The sequence below is a fragment of the Giraffa tippelskirchi genome, chromosome 2 (genome assembly GCF_054371585.1).
Source record: "Giraffa tippelskirchi isolate mGirTip1 chromosome 2, T2T-mGirTip1v1.2.pri, whole genome shotgun sequence".
NCBI classification, from domain to species: Eukaryota; Metazoa; Chordata; class Mammalia; order Artiodactyla; family Giraffidae; genus Giraffa; species Giraffa tippelskirchi.
The window spans coordinates 101874761-101894178 of record NC_137276.1 but is presented as its reverse complement, the minus strand read 5'-3'; the positions used below and the strand labels follow the sequence as shown (position 1 = coordinate 101894178).

The window sequence follows — 19418 nt, the reverse complement described above, 5'->3', positions numbered from 1 at the left end:
CTGGCATGACCTCAATCAATGGGAGTTTAAAATCTTTATTGAATTCACCTATCAGAATCTCTAAACAAGAAGGCAAAGAAATTGGACACAAATAGAATTAGACACTCTTTGTATATGCCTCACAAATACAACTGCAGGATGTCATTAAAAGTAAGACCTTTAAAGATCATTATGAAGAGCAGCACTGTCATTTATTATGTTATAGAGATCACAAATATTCATGTATAAGATGAAGTGTAAAATACAATGGTCCTAAGGTGATCTCAGGCTTCCCTGGTGGCTCAGATGATAAAGAATCTGCCTGTAATGCAAGAGCTCTGGGTTCAGTCCCTGGGACGGGAAGTTCTCCTGGAGAAGGAAATGGCAACCCACTCCAGTATTCTTGCCTAGAGAATTCCATGGACAGAGAAGCCTGGAGGGCTACAGTCCATGGTGTCGCAAAGAGTCAGACACAACAGAGCAACTGACACTTTCACTTTCAAGGTGACATCATGGAAACTTGTGGCTTAGGCAAAATTTCCAGGGGCAACATCATTCACGCATTTAATAAGTGCTATATATCACACTGTTTTTTTTTTTTTCTAACTTTTATTTTACACTGGAGAGTACCTGGTTTACAATGTGTTCGTTTTAGGTATACAGCAAAGTGATTCAATTATACATATAGATATAGTTATTCTTTTTCAGATTCTTTTCCCATAAAGCTTATGGGAATATTGAGTAGAGTTCCTTGCACGATACAGTAGGTCCTTGTTGATCATCTATTTTATATATAGTAGTGTGTATATGTTAATCTCAATCCCCTAATTTACCCTCCCCCTGCATCACACCTGTTAGATGGAGGTATGATTGGAAAAAGTGTATTAGATGCCTCATAAGTGCCCCACTAATGGACATATGAATTTCAAGATGCTTAAATGTATGAATACAGTTTCATGCAATTTGATGGTGGAAGAGAGCAACATTTTTAAACTTAATAAATCATCTTATATAATACATAATTTTAAATAGGTATATGTAAGTAACAAACAGTAGAAGGGAACATTTCAGAATTTTATCAATATCCTTAAAAGTTTATAATTCAACTTGGCAAAAGAGAAACCTTTTAATATTAAATCGATATTTCTTTATGGCTGAAGTCAACTTATTTTCAAGCATAAAAGAGATTTACTAAAAAAAAAAAAAAAGAAAGAATAACCATGGTTGGCAGCAGTAATCCTTGTGTTGTAAGTAATAAAAACAATCCCTATGCTTCTAAAGCTTATGACTCTCACATACCTAATAAAGGCTCTATTTGAGTTAACCACGGAATCTATATTTAGCTTACCTTTTTGAGAGCAGCAATCCAGTTTCTGCCAGAGGTTGCACAACATTGGCATATTGAAAGCTATTTTCAGAGGCATTATTTCCCAGAAGATATCTATTATAAACTCCCTATAAGTACATTAACATAAAGTGATTAAAATTCAATGAAAACTATTCTTCAGCTATCCAGTCTTCGCAGTTTTCCAGCTACGTGAATCACTAAACTTACAGGTACTAAGATGTAAATCAGACTATCAATTCTATTAATTTACATGCAGGAAAAATTATGCCACTCCAAATGAAAGTATTACACACTTATTATCTGGTTAACATACTCTCATTATCTGGTTAACATACTCTCATCATAACAGAATTATAGCTGGAAATCAAACCAAACTTCAAAATTACTTTAGCAGTTACCAAAGATACCAAATTGGCAAGTTATGTCATCTCTAAAGATCACTGTTCTACCTTCATAGTGGAGAAAAAAAAAAACTAAAGAAATCAAAATAAAATTAAAAATTATAAAACCAAAAAGAAGACAATGAAATGACTTCTAAGAATATTTTATCTCATTTTTTGGACCTTTAAATTTATGTGAAACTATTCTCCTTTGAACAGTGTTAGTGGAATGCTCAACATTTTTTTTTTGTTTCTTACCTCTCCATATTCTGTGCTTCCAACATAACATATTTTCTGGTTCCCTGCCCCAAACAATATCAACTGAATTTCAATAGTTTATTTCTTTATATAATTCTTTGTACAATATTAACACTGTAACAGTCTTTCCATCATTTCCAATTTCACATTTCTAGTTAGAATGGAATGTTTATGATCATCTCTAAAGTTACTACTATATAGTTTATTTGACATATAGTAGTTTATGACATATTAATTTCAATCATAAATCATGCCAAGTTTTCATTTGAAATGAAAATCCATTTTAAATTGAAAACCTATTTGGTATCTTTTTTGTAGAAAGTGACAAATACAGAAACATACCATAAACCTTATTGTGAGAAATCCATCTGAGCAACAAGATTAACTAATATGATTAATATGATTCTAAACTATAGGATGAGATGTAATACAATTTCTTAGAAAATATTTCAGGTATTGGAGGACAATATGGACTCTGAGGACAGGGAAAAATAACCATAATTTTCCTTAATCTTTCTTTTCCCATTCTTTTTGTTTCTAAAATCTCTTATTTACTTGTTCTTTCTATAAATTCTAACCCCTTGCCAGTGAGAAAGCATCTTAATTTCTTAAATAAACAAAGATTCAAAGTTAGGTTAATGAAGAATTAGTTTAATGAATTAGTATAATGAAGAATGCATTTGTTTAAACTGTAAATTAAAAAAAACTGTATTTATGTTCAATTTTCTCTCAAAATTTATCATATTATTAGGAAAATAGACAATTTTGCTTATCTTCACTCAAAAACATAATTAAGAGGCTTCTGTATGCTAGGTATTGTGCTAGGCTTTGGGAAATATAATGATAATTCCTCACCATCAGCCCTGATTAATAAATGGCTTCAGAATCTGAATCAGGTATCACATTAGGAGTTTAGCTCCTTCTTATACTGATATTCAGGAAATAACCAATTCTCACATGCTTTTCTTCTTTTTGTCATTATGTCTTTTTCTCTCCCTTCCTCCATCTTTTTGGTCTATTATACCACATTTGCTACTCAACTTTTTCCCTTGCCAAATTCCTATTCTGTAAACTCTGAATTTATATTTTGTCCATGTTTGGTATTTGTCATTGTGGAAAATAAGTTGATCTAAAGATATTAATATAAGGGAATTCTCTGGTCCAGTGGTTAGGATTCTGTGCTTCCACTGCCAGGGGACTGGGTTCAATATCTGGTTAGGGAACTAAGATTCCACAAGCCAAGTGACTATGTGGCCAAAAAAAAAAGAATGTAAAACCCCCCAAACCAAAAATATTTTCAAGATGACATCAGTAAGTAATAGTGAAACACATGTTAAAAAATTAATTACCTGTGCTATTCCTGCCATTTTAAAATATGAAAGGGCAAGAAAGAAATTCCAGCTAGGAAGATTAGAATTAATTCCCCTGCAGCGGCAATATATTGAAATCAGTTCTTCCATTGATGGTATCCCTATAAAAACAATACATACTATAAACTTTAATAAAAACGTCAAGGTGAATAATTTTAAATATCATATTAGATACAAAATTGAATATAAAAACCATTTTTCTACAAAGCAAAACATGCTCCAAATATTTATTTCCAAAAGCATAGTATATAGAAATGATTATGTTTTGTCACAAATTACTAAAAGTGGAATGGCACACTTTAAAAAAATTGATAAAGATGATTTAAAAACGTTTCAAGAAACAAATAAAAGCTGTTTATCTAAGATTATAAAACTATCTTTTGTTAATTATGGAGAGAAATAAAGACAATTTTATCTTAATAGAAATTTAGGCAACATTTTGTTTTCATACCTATGTTTTCTTGCAAATTATGTCTTTGATTTTGCAATGAAATAGTCCTTGGCCAAAAGTAGAACATGGAGAGATGAGCCAAGTCTGACAAAGGATGACCAATGGTTGAAAGCTCCCAATCTAGTACAGCTATAACTCGAGCCTATAATTAAAAATAAAAAGATTTTAATATATTAAATCCAAAACAACTAAAATAAGGAAATAAATGAAATAGAATATATTGAAAATAATATATTCCATCAAAAGCAGATGCGAAGCTGTAGTTCGCAGTCTTCACCCACAGTGGCACAATTCACTTATCAAATAACTAATTTTAATAGCCTTGAATGAGTAAAGCCAAGTCCCCTGATTCCATGATCGGCCCTCAGTTCTTCATTTTACTTTACATAGCCTTAACGTGTCTACTAAAGAGCGGAGGCAAGAGCAGTTGAAAATGTTCAACTGGAAGTTAACTATGGTAAAAGAAGAAATTCTAACAATTACTTACAATTTAAGAATCTATGCTCTAATAATGAGTCTAACAACATGACAAATATTACACTCCTATGGCAACAGTAATTTTTTAAAGTAAGTTATTTCATGCTGCAGATACAAAAATGTAATTGTTATAAAAGATGCTGCTTGTTTTATGAATACAAAATCAATCATCATAGAGTTGTGTAATTTGGAATCAATAACACAGCTTTCCTCATTCTACTTTGTAACAATATATATCAAGGGAATATAGATTTTTACGTCAGGAACACAGGGCATTCAACTGAAAATACAAGCAATCTGCAGAATAATATGTGTACTATGATCCTATTTAAATAAAAAGGTTGCAAATGAATACTCAAAGTTGAAAGAATACACACCAAACTGACAACAATGACTACGGTTACTTCAAGAGACTGAGGTAAGAGGGATGGGATATGGGAGGAGGCATTGCATTGGAAGGTCTGTACAGGAAGAGCAACTGAATAGGATTTGTATTTTAAGGTCACTCTAGCTGCTATGTTTTGAATAGACTGTAGGGGGGCAAAGAGGAGACTGCAGCAACAACTTAGCCAAGATTATCTAAGCCAGATAAAACAGCAGAGTTCATTTAGGCAATGCAAATTATTGTGTTTCATGCCTTTATCTATCTTTGTATGTATTTGCACTCCCTTACTTCGGTCACATACTTGAACACATTATTGTAGCTTTAAGGAAAAATGTGGTCTGTGGAGTCACACGGACCTGAATTCAAATCCTAGCTCTACAATTTAGTGAAAGCAAGTGAAACTTGTTCAGTCATGTCTGACTCTTTGCGACCCCATGGACTATACAGTCCATGGAATTCTCCAGGCCAGAATACTGGAGTGAGTAGCTGTTCCCTTCTCCAGGAGATCTTCCCAACTCAGGGATTGAACCCAGGTCTCCTGCATTGCGTTGCTGGCAGATTCTTTACCAGCTGAGCTATGAGGGAAGCGCTCCATCATTTACTGGCTGTGTAATTCTGGACAGTTAACTCTGCAATTCTGGACTAGTTAACACTTCTGATTTTCAATTTAAGTAACCATAACATATCTTGTGTAGAGTTAGTGTGAATATGAAATAAAGATAGGTGATATGTCCATTTTGTTTATCAGAGTCTATTAAAGTACCTAACACACAGTAGGTGGCTAAAACGTATTTATTCTATGAATAAGTACAGAGCCTGGCATATAACAGGCAATAAAAATTTTTCTATTATGACTATGGAAAAATTGATCATTACTTCCTCTATGATTTGACCTCATAAGCTTTTTATGGTTGTGATTATACTGAATTATCAGTTAAATTTGCTTTAAAAAAAAGGACCGGATGCATTTTTGTCTATACCATTCCGTTTGTTTCTGTGCTGCTAACATCCAAAGAAAATTAGCACTTCCTCAGTACAACTGGTCTATGCGCTTCCCTGGTGGCTCAGTTGGTAAAGAGATGCCTGCAATACAAGAGACTCAGGTTCAATCCCTGGGTTGGGAAGATCTCCTGGAGAAGGAAACAGCAAACCACTCCAGTATTCTTGCCTTGGAGAATCCCATAGACAGAGGAATCTATAGTCCATGGGGTCACAAGAGTCAGACATGACTAAGTGACTAAACCTAATCCAGCACAAAAGAAACTTCATTTTGTTGATAATCAGTCACAATGTTTATAGTTTTTATGTAGATTAAAAACAAACTAGCCACAACTGGGTTGATTCCAAGTATATATCAACAGATGACTGGTTTAAAAAATACATGGTATATACACAAGGGAATATTACTCCACCATAAAGAGAATGCAATATTGCCATCTGTAGTAACAGGGAGAGACTTAAAGAATATTTGCTGAGTAAAATAAGTCAGACAGAGAAAGACAAATACTGTATGAAATAATCTACATGTGGAATCTAAAAAGTAACACAAATGAATGCATATATAAAACATAAACAGACACAGATATATAAAACAAACTTGTGGTTACCAAAGGGGAAAGGGAAGGGGGAGGGACAAATTAGGGATATGGGATTAACAGATACAAATTACTATATGTAAAACAGATAAGCAACAAGAATATACTGTATAGTACAGAGAATTATACCCATTATCTTATAATAACCCATCAGGGATGAGTTCACCTCCTCTCATGAGCACATCAAAATAACAGTGATAAGCAGAACAACTGCCAATGAAAAAGACCAGAACCTACCAGAAAAGATCCTCTACAATTAAAGACAAAAGAAGGAACCACGTCAGGATGAGTAGGACAGGTGGACTTGCAATATAGTCAAGTCCCATACCCCTAGGTGGATATCCACAAACTGGAGAATAATTCCACAACAGAGGTTCTCCCACAAGAGTATGAGGTCTGAGCCCATGTCAGGCTCCCCATTCTAGGGGTCCTGTACCAGGAAGATGAACCCTCAGAGCATTTATTTGGCTTTGAAGGTCAGTGGGGCTTAATTTTGGAAGGTACCAAAGGACTGGAGAAAATACAGACAGGGTGCACACAAAATCTCACATGTTCCAGGATCTCAAAATAAAAGTCATAATTTCATAGGGACTGGGTCAGATCTAACTGCTGGTTTTGGAGAGTCTCCCAGAGAGGTAGGAGGCAACTGCAGCTCACCCTGGGGACACAGACACCAGTGGCAACCATTCTAGGGAGCTCCTCCTACCATGTGGACATTGGTGTTGGCAGGTGTCATTGTGGAATCCTCTCTCTAGTTAGCCCTAGGACCCAGCCATGGTCCAACAAACTATAGTCACCAGTACTGGGGCACCTCAGGCCATGCAACTAACTGGGCCACCCATCAGCAGACAGGCTGCCTGAAGACCCGATGAGCCTGTAGCTGCCTCTGGACACAGCCCTTACCACCAGAGGGCCCAGGACCTTCCTCCACCCACCATGGGCAGGCACCAGATGCAAGAAAACCACAATCCTGCAGTCTGCAGACCCAGATCATTGACCAGAAGTCCAGACCCTACCCTGGGACAAACTTAGCCCACTAGCAGGCCAATTCAAGCTTCTGGATACCCCAGGCTCTGTGTCAGAAACCCACTTACCACTAGCAGTAATCTGACACCAGCTCTAGAATCCCTGGATCCTGCAACTAGACTCCAAGACCTGCTCTGCTTTCCAGTAGTCCAGAAATAACCCCAGGACCATCCATGCACAAAGCTAGCAGGAAGGTTAAAAGACAAAAGTAGTAAAACCACTGATATCTACAATAAGCAGGTAAAGAATACAGAACCCATTTAGATGTAAAATATGATATAAATAACAGTATCGTGAGAGGAGGAGAGTACAAATGCAGGGTGGTTAAAATGCATTTGACATTGTGGTATCAGTAACTTAAAACAATACACATACTCATACACCTATTTACCTCATGGTAACCACAAACCAAAAGTCTATAATAGATATACACACAAAAAGAAAAAGGAATCCAAATATAACTCTAAAGACAGTCATCACATCACAAGACAAGAGAAGAAAAGAAGGAGAAAGGAAAAAATAAAGGCCCACAAAACAACTCCAAAATAATTAACAAAATGGCAATAATAACATATATATCAATAATTCCTTTATATGTAACTATACTGAATGCTTCAATCAAAAGACACAGAGTAGCTGAATGGATATAAAAACAAGACCCAAATAGATGCTGCCTACAAGAGACTCACTTCAGATCTAAAGATATACACAGACTGAAAGTGAGGGGGTAGAAATAAAAAAAAAAAGGTGAGGTAGAAAAAGTTATATCAGACAAAATAGACTTTAAAATAAAGACTGTTATAAGAAACAAAGAAGGACAGTACATAATGGTCAAGGGATCAATCCAAGAAGAATATATAATTGTAAACATATGCACCTAACATAGGAACATTTAAATATATAAAGCAAATATTAACAGACATAAAGGGAGATATCAATGTGCTGCTGCTGCTGCTAAGTCACTTCAGTCGTGTCCAACTCTGTGCGACCCCATAGACGGCAGCCCACCAGGCTCCGCCATCCCTGGGATTCTCCAGGCAAGAATACTGGAGTGGGTTGCCATTTCCTTCTCCAGTGCATGAATGGGAAAACTGAAAGTGAAGTCGCTCAGTCGTGTCCGACTCTTAGCGACCCCATGGACTGTAGCCTTCCAGGCTCCTCCGTCCATGGGATTTTCCAAGCAAGAGTACTGGAGTGGGGTGCCATTGCAACGTAACACAATACTAATGGGGGACTTTAGTGTCCTACTTACATAAATGAACAGAACATCCAGACAGAAAATCAGCAAGCCTTAAATGACACATTAGAAATGATGGACTTAATTGATATATACATAGAACACTCATCTGAATATTGAGCAGCAGAATACACATTCTTTACAAGTGCACATGGAACATTCTCCAGGATAGATCACATGCTGGCCACAAAACAATCCTCAGTGAATTTAAGAAAACTGAAATCATGTGAAGCATCTTTTCTGACCACAATGTTGTGAGACTAGAACTCAACTACAAAAAAAGAAAAACTGCAAAAAACACAAACACACAGAGGCTAAACAATAAAGTACTACACAATGCATCACTGAAGAAGTCAAACAGGAAACAGAAACATATCTAAAGACAAATGAAAACACAATGATTTGAAATTTATGAGATTTGGCAATAACTGTTCTAAGAGGGAAATTTACACTTATAAACGCTAAACTAGAAAAGAAAATCTCAAACAACCTAACTTTACACTTAAAGGAACTAGAAAAAGAAGAATCAACAAAACCCAGAGTTAGCAGGAGAAAAGAAATCATAAAGATCAGAGAAGAAATAAATTAAAATATAGACTAAAAAATCAATAGAAAAGAATAATGAAACTAAAAGCTGGCTCTCTGAAAAGATAAGCAAAATTGATGAATCTTTAGCCAGATATATTAAGAAAAAAAGGAGAGAAACCAAATCCACAAAATCAGAATTGAAACAGAAGAAGTTAAAACTGACATCACAGAAATATAAAGATTCATGAGAGACCACTATTAAACTATATGCCAATAAAATGAACCACCTCAAAGAAATGGACACATTTTTAAAAAAGTACAAGGCTCCCAAGACTGAACCAGGAAGAAACAGAAAATATGAACAGATCAATTACCAGTAAGCAAACTAAATCAGTAATTTTAAAACTCCTAAGAAACAAAATCTAGGACCAGATGGCTTCATGAATGAATTCTACCAAGGTTTACAGAAGAGTTAATGCTTATCCATTTTAAACTATTCCAAAAAACTGCAGAGGAAGGAACATTTCTGAACTTATCTTTTGCACCAGAATCACCTTGATACCAAAACCAGACAATGATACTACAGAAAAGAAAATTATAGACCATTATCACTGATGAACATAGATGCAAAAATCCTCAACCAAATACTAGTAAATCAAATAACTGCAAACTAAATACAACAATATGATAAAAGGATCATGCACCATGATCAAGTGGGATTTACCCTAGGGATGCAAAGATTTTGTAATATCTGAAAACCCATGTGATACACCACATTAACAAATTGAAGATTAAAAACATGATCAATTCAATATATGTAGAAAAGGCCTTTGAAAAATTCAAAATCCATTTAATTCAGATACCCATTATATCTACTACTGTGGGTAAGAATCCCTTAGGAGGAATGGAGCAGCCCTTACAGTCAACAAGGGAGTCCAAAATGCAGTACATGGGTGCAATCTCAAAAACGACAAAATGATCTTGGTTTGTTCCAAGGGAAACCATTCAACATCACCATAATCAAAGTCTATGTCCCAACCAATAATGTTAAAGAAGCTGAACTTGAACGGTTCTATGAGGACCTCCAAGATCTTCTAAAACTAACATCAAAACAAGATGTCCTTTTCATCATAGGGGACTGGAATGTAAACGTAGGAAGTCAAGAGATACCTGGAGTAACAGGCAAGTTTGACCTAGGAGTACAAAAGTAAGCAAGGTAAAGGCAAACAGAATATGGCTAAGACCCTCTTCCAACAACACAAGAGACAACTCTACACATGGACATCACCACATGCCTCAATATCAAAATCAGATTGATTATATATTTGCAGCTGAAGATGGAGAAGCTCTACATAGTCAGCAAAAAAAAAGACCTGGAGCTGACTGTGGCTCAGATCATGAACTCCTTGCTGCAAAATTCAAACTTACATTCAAGAAAGTAGGGAAAACCACTAGGCCATTCAGGTATGACCTAAATCAAATCCCTTATGATTTTACAGTGGAAGTGATGAAAAAATTCAAGATACAGATCTGATAGACAGAGTGCCTGAAGAACTATTAGTAAATTATACAGGAGGCAGTGACCAAAACCATCCCTAAGAAAAAGAAATGCAAAAATGCAAAATAGTTGTTCTGAGGAGGACTTACAAACAGCTGAGAAGAGAAGCAAAAGGCAAAGGAGAAAGAGAAAGATATACCCAACTGAATGCAGAGTTCCAGAGAAATCAAGGAGAGATAAGAAAGCCTTCTTAAGTGAATAATGCAAAGAAATAGAGGAAAAGAATAGAATGGGAAAGACTAGAGGAGGTCTTTTAAAAAAAATCAGAGATACCAAGGGAACATTTCATGCAAAGATAGAGACAATAAAGGACAGAAACAGCAAGAACCGAACAGAAGGACAAGAGATTAAGAAGAGGTGGCCAGTCATACACCATGATCAAGTTGGGTATATCCCAGGGATGCAAGGATTCTTCAATACATGCAAATCAATCCATGTGATACACCATATAAACCAATTGAAAGATAAAAACCATATGATAATCTCAATAGATGCAGAACAAACCTTTGACTAAATTCAGTACCCATTTATGATTAAAAACTCTTCAAAAAATGGCACTGAAGGAACCTACCTCAACATAATAAAGGCCATATATGATAAACCCAGAGCAAACATTGGTTTTTCAATGGTGAAAAACTGAAAGCATTCCCTCTAAGATCAGGAATGAGATAAGGGCACCAACTCACACCACTATTATTCAACATACTTTGGAAGTCCTAGCTATGGCAAGCAAAGAAGAAAAAGAAATAAAAAGAATCCAGATAAGAAAAGAAGAAGTAAAACTCTCCCTGTTGCAGATGACATGCTACTATAGATGGAAAACCCTAAAGATAGTATCAGAAAATTACTAGAGTTAATCAGTGAATTTAGCAAAGTCAGAGGATACAAAATCAATATACAGAAATCTCTTGCATTTCTATATACTAACAATGAAAAAATCAGAAAGGGAAATCAAGGAATCAACTCCATTCACCACTGCAACAAAAAGAATAAAACACCTAGGAATAAACCTACCTAAGGAGACAAAAGAACTGTATACAGAAAATTGTCTAAGACACTGATGAAAGAAATCAAAGATGACATAAACAGATGGAGAGATATTCCATGTTCCTGGGTAGGAAGAATCAATATTATGAAAATGACTATACTACCAAACACAATCTATAGATTCAATGTGATCCCTATCAAATTACCAACGGCATTTTTTCACAGAACTAGAACAAAAAAAATTCACAATTCATATGGAAATACAAAAGACCCTGAATAGCCAAATCAATCTTGAGAAAGAAGAATGGAGCTGGAGGAATCAACCTTCCCAACTTCAGACTATACTACAAAGCTACAGTTATAAAGACAGTATGGTACTGGCACAAAAACAGAAATATAGACCAATGGAACAAGATAGAAAGCCCAGAGATAAACCCATGCACCTATTGGTACCTTATTTTTGACAAAGGAGGCAAGAATATACAATGGGGAAAGATAGCCTCTTCAATAATTGCTTCTCGGAAAACTGGACAGCTGCATGTAGAAGAATGAAACTAGAACACTTTCCTAATACCATACACAAAGATAAACTCAAAATGGATTAAAGACCTAAATATAAGACCAGAAACTATAAAACTCTTAGAGGAAAACACAGGCAAAACACTCTATGACAATAATCATAACAAGATCCTTCCTGACCCACCTCCTACAATAATGGAAATAAAAATAAATATATGGAAATAAAATAAAATAAAATAATGGAAATAAAAACAAAATAAACATATTTTTATGTTTATGCTCAAAAATCCCAAATGATTATGGAACCTAGTTAAATGCTTTTGCACAGCAAAGGAAACTATAAACAAAGTGAAAAGACAACCCTCAGAATGGTTGAAAATAATAGCAAATGAAACAACTGAAAAAAGATTAATATCCAAAATACTACAAGCAGCTCATACAACTCAATACCAGAAAAATAAACAACCCAATCAAAAAGTAGGAAAAAGACATTTCTCCAAAGAAGACATACAGATGACTAACAAATACAAGAAAAGATGCTCAACATCACTCATTATTAGGAAATGCAAATCAAAACTACAAAGAGATATCACCTCAGACCAGTCAGAATGGCCATCACCAAAGAGTCTACACACAATAAATGCTGAAGAGGGTGTGGAGAAAAGGGAACCCTCTTTCACCGCTGGCGGGAATGTAAATTGATACAGCCACTATGGAAGATGGTATGGAGATTCCTTAGGATAAAAGCACCATAAAACCCAGCAATATATCACCACTAGGCATATACCCTGAGGAAACCAAAACTGAAAAAGGCACGTATGCCAATGCTCACTGCAGCACTATTTACAACAGCTAGAACACGGAAGCAACCTAGATATCCATCAACAGATGAATGGATAAAGAAGTTTTGGTATGTATACACAGTGGAATATTACTCAGCCATAAAAAGGAACACATTTGAGTCAGTTCTAATGAGGTGGATGAATCTAGAGCCTATTATACAGAGTGAAGTAAGTCAGAAAGAGAAAAACAAATGCCTTACATTAAGGCATATATATGGAATCTAGAAAGATGGTACTGATGAAATTATTTGCAGGGCAGCAATCAAGACACAGACACAAAAAACAGACTTTTGGACATGGGGGTGGTGGGAAGGAGGAGAGGATGGGATATATGGAGATAGTAACATGGAAAGTTACATTACCATATGTAAAACACATAGCCAATGGGAATTTGCTGTATGACTCAGAGAACTCAAACCAGGACTCTGTAACAACTAGAGTGGTGGGATGGGGAGGAAGGTGGGAGGGAGGATTAAGAGGGAAGGGACATATGTATACTTATGGCTGATTCATGTTGATGTTTAGCATAAACCAGCACAATTCTGTAAAGCAAGTATCCTTCAAGCAGAATATAAATAAATCTAAAATTTAAAAAAAAGGGGGGAGGGGACAAGAATACACAGAAGAACTGTACAAAAAGGTCTTAATGACCTCAATAACCATGATGGTATAGTTACTTACCTAGAGCCAGACATCCTGGAAGGTGAAGCCGAGTGGGCCTTAGGAAGCATGACTACATACTAGTAGAGGTGATGGAATTCCAGATAAGCTATTTCAAATCCTAAAAGATGATGCTGTTAAAGTACTACACTCAATATGTCAGCAAATTTGGAAAACTCAGCAGTGGCCACAAGATGGGAAAAGGTCAGATTCATTCCAATTTCAAAGAAGGGCAGTGCCAAACAATGTTCAGACTACATACAATTGAGCTCATTTCACATGATAGCAAGGCAAAGCTCAAAATCCTTCAAGCTAGGCTTCAATGGTATGTGAACCAAGAACTTCCAGATGTACAAGCTGGATTTAAAAAAGGCAGAGGAACCACAGATCAAATTGCCAACATTCGCTGGAAACAGAGAAAGCAAGGGGATTCCAGAAAAGCATCTGCTTCTGTTTCATTGACTACGCTAAAGCCTTTGTCTGTGTGGATCACAACAAACTGTGGGAAATTCTTAAAGAGACAGGAATATCAGACTACCTTATCTGTCTCCTGAGAAACCTGTATGCAGGTCAAGAAGCATCAGTTAGAACCTTACATGGAACAATGGACTGGTTCCAAATTGGGAAAGAATTACGTCAAGGCTGTATATTGTCACCCTGCTTATTTAACTTCTCTACAGAATACATCATGCAAAATGCTGGGCTAGAGTCACAGGCTAGAATCAAGATTGCCAGAAGAAATAGCAACATTTTCAGATATGCAGATGATACTATGCTAATGGCAGAAAGGGAAGAGGAATTAAAGAGCTCCATGTAGGTCAGGAAGCAATAGTTAGAACTGGACATGGAACAACTGACTGGTTCCAAATAGGAAAAGGAGTACGTCAAGGCTGTATATTGTCACCCTGCTTATTTAACGTATATGCAGAATACATCATGAGAAACGCTGGGCTGGAGGAAGCACAAGCTGGAATCAAGATTGCTGGGAGAAATATCAATAACCTCAGATATGCAGATAACACCACCCTTATGGCAGAAAGTGGAGAGGAACTAAAAAGCCCCTTGATGAAAGTGAGAGAGGAGAGTGAAAAAGTTGGCTTAAAGCTCAACATTCAGAAAACTAAGATCATGGCATCCAGTCCCATCACTTCATGGGAAATAGATGGGGAAACAGTGGAAACAGTGAGAGACTTTATTTTTTTGGGCTCCAAAATCACTGCTGATGGTGCTTGCAGCCATGAAATTAAAAGACGCTTACTCCTTAGAAGGAAAGTTATGACCAACCTAGATAGCATATTAAAAAGCAGAGACATTACTTTGTCAACAAAGGTCCGTCTAGTCAAGGCTATGGTTTTTCCAGCAGCCATGTATGGATGTGAAAGCTGGACTGTGAAGAAAGCTGAGTGCTAAAGAATTGATGCTTTTGAACTGTGGTGTTGGAGAAGACTCTTGAGAGTCCCTTGGACTGCAAGGAGATCCAACCAGTCCATCCTAAAGGAGATCAGTCCTGGGTGTTCATTGGGAGGAATGATGTTGAAGCTGAAACTCCAATACTTTGGCCACCTCATGTGAAGAGTTGACTCACTGGAAAAGACCCTGATGCTGGGAAGGATTGGGGGCAGGAGGAGAAGGGGATGACAGAGGATGAGATGGCTAGATGGCATCACTGACTCGATGGACATGAATTTGGGTAAACTCCAGGAGTTGGTGATGGACAGGGAGGCCTGGTGTGCTGTGATTCATGGGGTCGCAAAGAGTCAGATATGGCTGAGCGACTGAACTGAACTGATGAAGGTAAAAGAAGAGAGTGAAAAAACTGGCTTAAAAATTCAACATTCAAAAAACTAAGATCATGGAATCTGGTCCTATCACTTCATGGCTAATAGATGGGGAAAAAGTGGAAATGGTGGCAGATTTTTTTTTCTTGGGCTCAGAAATCACTGTGGACAGTGACTGCAGCCATTACACTAAAAGAAGAAAAGCTATGACAAATCTAGACAGTGTATTAAAAAGTAGAGACTTCACATTGCTGACAAAGGTCCATATAATCAAAGCTATAGTTTTTCCAGTAGTTATGTACAAATGTGAGAGCTGGACCGAAAAGAGGGCTGAGCGCCAAAGAATTGATGCTTTTGGACTGTGGCACTGGAAAAGACTCTTGAGAGTCCTTTGGCTAGCAGGAACATCAAGCCAGTCAATCCTAAGGAAAATCAACCCTGAAGTATTCATTGGAAGGACTCATGATGAAGCTGAAGATCCGAAACTTTGGCCACCTGATGCAAAGAGCCAACTCATTGGAAAAGACTCTGATGCTGGGAAAGTTTGAGGGCAGGAGGAGAAGAGGGTGACCGGCAATGAGATGGCTGGATAGCATCACCTAATCAAAGGACATGAGTCTGAGCAAATTCTGGGAGATAGTGAAGGACAGGGAAGCCTGGCATGCTGTAGTCGATGGGGTTGCAAAGAATCGGACATGACTTAGCGACTGAACAACAACAACATTCATTTATGACATTTTTCTCAAATAAGTTGGCACAGAGGGAACATACCTCCACATAATGACAGTCATTAATCACAACCCACAGTTAACATCATACTAAAACAGTGAAAAGCTGAAAGCATTTCCTCTATGATTAGGAACAAGACAGGGATGCCAATTCTTATTATTTTTATTTAATATAATATTGGAAGTCCTAGTCATAGAATTCAGACAAAATTAACAAAAGGAATTTAAATTTAAAAGGAAGAAGACTGTCACTCTTTGCATATGACAAACACTATACATACAAAATCCTAAATATGCCACCAGAAAATACTAGACCTCACCAGTGAATTTGGTAAAGCTTGGTAAACCTGCAGACATAAAATTAATACACAGAAATCTGTTGTTTTTCTATACGCTAACAATGAACTGTCAGAAAAAGAAATCCCTGGTGGTTCAGTGGTAAAGAATCTGCCTGCCAATGCAGGAGACATGAGTTTAATCCCCGATCGAGGAGGATCCAACATGCTGCAGAGCAGCTGAGCCTGTGTGCCACAACTATTGAGCCTGTGCTCTAGAGCTTGAGAGCTGTAAATACTGAGCCCACACACCACAACTACTGAAACTCGCCTGCCCTAGAGCCTGTGCTCTGCAACAAGAGCAGCCACTGCAATGAGAAGCCCATGCCCTGCAACTAGAAAGCAGCCTCTGCTCCCTGCAACTAGAAATAAGCGATTGCAGGAAAGAAGACCCAGCATAGCCAACAAATAAATAAATAAAATTAAAAACAATGTACTTAAAATAAAAAGAAGGAAATAATCCCATTTATTATTGCATCAAAAAGAACAAAATATCTAGGAATAAACCTATCTAAGGAGGTAAAAACCTGCAATTGGAAAACTATAAGTCAATGATGAAAAAAATAAAGATAACACAAACAGATGAAAAGATGTACCACGTTCTTGGACTGGAAGAATTAACGTTGTTAAAATGACCATTTTAACTCATTTAACTAAGAGAGTTTCCCTCATAGCTCAGTTGTTAAAGAATCCACCTGCAATGCAGGAGACCCCAGTTTCATTCCTGCGTTGGGAAGATCTGCTGGAGAAGGGATAGGCTACCCACTCCAGTATTCTTGGGCTTCCCCTTGTGGCTCAGCTGGTAAAGAAACCACCTGCAAAGCAGGAGACCTGGGTATGATCCCTGGGTTGGGAAGATCCCCTGGAGAAGGGAAAGGCTACCCACTCCAGTAATGGCCACTCCAGAATTCTGGCCTGGAGAATTCCATGGACTATATAGTCTGGCCTGCAGAATTCCATGGACCAGACAGTCCATGAGAGTCACAAAGAGTCAGACATGACTGAGTGACTATCACTTTCACTCTAGGCAAGGTACAGATTCAATGCAATACTTATCAAAATACCAATGGTATTTTTCACAGTAATAGAACAAATAATTTTAAAATTTGTATAGAGGGAATTCCCTGGTGGTCCAGGGGTTAGGACTCCATGCTTTCACCGCTGAAGGCCTGAGTTCAATCCCTGGTCAGGGGACTAAGATACCACAAGCTGTGCAGTGTGGCCAAAATAAAATAAAATTTTTATGGAAACACGAAAGATCTGGAATAGCCAAAGCAATCTTGAGAAAGAAGAACAGAGGTAGAGGACTCATGCTCCCTGTCTTCAGACAATACTATAAAGCTATAGTATCATATCATCAAAATAGTGTGGTATTGACACAAAAAATACACACATAGATCAATGGAACAGAATTGATAATGCAGAAATAAATCCATGTCCAATTAATCTGTGAGAAAGGAGGCAACAATATACAATGGAGAAAAGACAGGCTCTTCAACAACTGGTGCTGAGAAAACTGAACAGCTACATGTAAAATAATGAAATGAGAATATTTTCTCATACAAAAACAAAAATAAATTCATAATGTATTAAAGACCTAAATATAAGCCTGGAAACAAAACTCCTAGAGGAAAATACATAGAACACTCTGTGATATAAACTGTAGCAATATTTTTTTAGATCTGTCTCCTAAGACAAAGAAAATAAAAGCAAAAACAAACAAATGGTACCTAATTAAACTTAAAAGCTTTTGCACACCAAAGGAAACCATCAATGAAATAAGAAGACAACATGTTAAATGGGAGAAAATATTTGCACATGATATGATCAATAAGGGATTAATATCCAAAATATATAAACAGCCCATACAACTCAATATTTTAAAAAAAGCTGATTAGGGACTTCCCTGGTGGTCCAGTGGCTAAGACTCCACACTCCTAATGTAGGGGGCCCAGGTTCAAGTCCTGGTCAAGGAATTAGATCTCATATGGCACAACTAAGAATTTGCATGCTGCAAGGACTGAAGATCCCACGTGCTGCAATTAAGACCCAGAAGAACCAAAGAAATAAATATTTAAATCTTTTTTAAAAATATGATTTAAATTGGGCACAAAACCTGAATATACCTTTTTCTAAAAAGGACACGCAGATGGCCAACAGGCTTGCAATGTTCAACATCGCTAATTATCAGGAAAATGCAAATCAAAACCACAAAGAGATATCACTTCACATCTGTCACAATGGCTATCAGAAAAGAGAACATAAATGGCAAATGCTGGTGAGAATGTAGAGAAAATAAACCCCTCATATAATGGTGGGAATGTATATTCCTGTAGCCTAATATTATTGAAAACAGTTTTCTCAAAAAACTTAAAATAGTACTCTCATGTGTGCTGTACTGTGCTTAGTTGCTCCGACTCTTTGTGACCCCATGGACTGTAGCCCGCCAGGCTCCTCTGTCCATGGAGATTCTCCAGGCAAGAATACTGGAGTGGGTTGCCATGACCTCCTCCAGGGGATCTTCCCAATCCAGGGATCAAACCAGGGTCTCCTGCACGGCAGGCAGATTCCTTACCAACTGAGCTACCAGGGAAGCCCTAGTACTATCATATGACTCAGTGATTCTACTCCTGGGTACATATCTGAAACAAAACAAAAACACGGATTTGAAAAGATACGTGCACCCAATGTTCATACCAGCACTACTTATAATTATAACGGTCAAGATATGGAAGCAACCTAAGTGTCCACCAACAGATGAATGAATGTAGAGGACGTGATATATATATACAATGGAATGCTACTCAGTCATTAAAAAGAAGGAAAGTTTGCCATTTGTAACAACATACATGGACTTGGAGTGTATTATGCTTAGTAAGTCAGACAGATAAAGACAAAGGCTGCTTGATATCACTTATATGAATAATGAATATAAAACAAACTAATGAATATAACAAAAAAGAAACAGATTCATAGA

At 36.9% G+C, this 19418-nt stretch overlaps 1 protein-coding gene and 1 non-coding gene across 6 annotated transcripts in view; one reads left to right on the top strand and one right to left on the bottom strand.

Annotated features, from left to right (window-relative positions):
• Window positions 1–19418, bottom strand: part of ACAD11 (acyl-CoA dehydrogenase family member 11) — a 136742-nt gene that overhangs the window by 82916 nt on the left and 34408 nt on the right. For all 5 annotated transcript variants that reach the window (XR_014076718.1, XR_014076719.1, XM_081569835.1 and 2 more), the window contains 3 exons: window positions 3787–3928; window positions 3315–3436; window positions 1328–1434 (listed from right to left, as the gene is read on the bottom strand). Coding sequence is in view for 3 of the 5 variants with exons in the window: in XM_081569835.1 (XP_081425961.1) it covers window positions 1328–1434; window positions 3315–3436; window positions 3787–3928 (371 nt within the window). In the remaining 2 variants the exon portion in view is untranslated. The remainder of the gene's footprint in view (window positions 1–1327; window positions 1435–3314; window positions 3437–3786; window positions 3929–19418) is intronic.
• TRNAR-CCU (transfer RNA arginine (anticodon CCU)) lies at window positions 18345–18417 on the top strand. The gene has a single exon. It is a non-coding gene; the product is annotated as a tRNA-Arg (tRNA).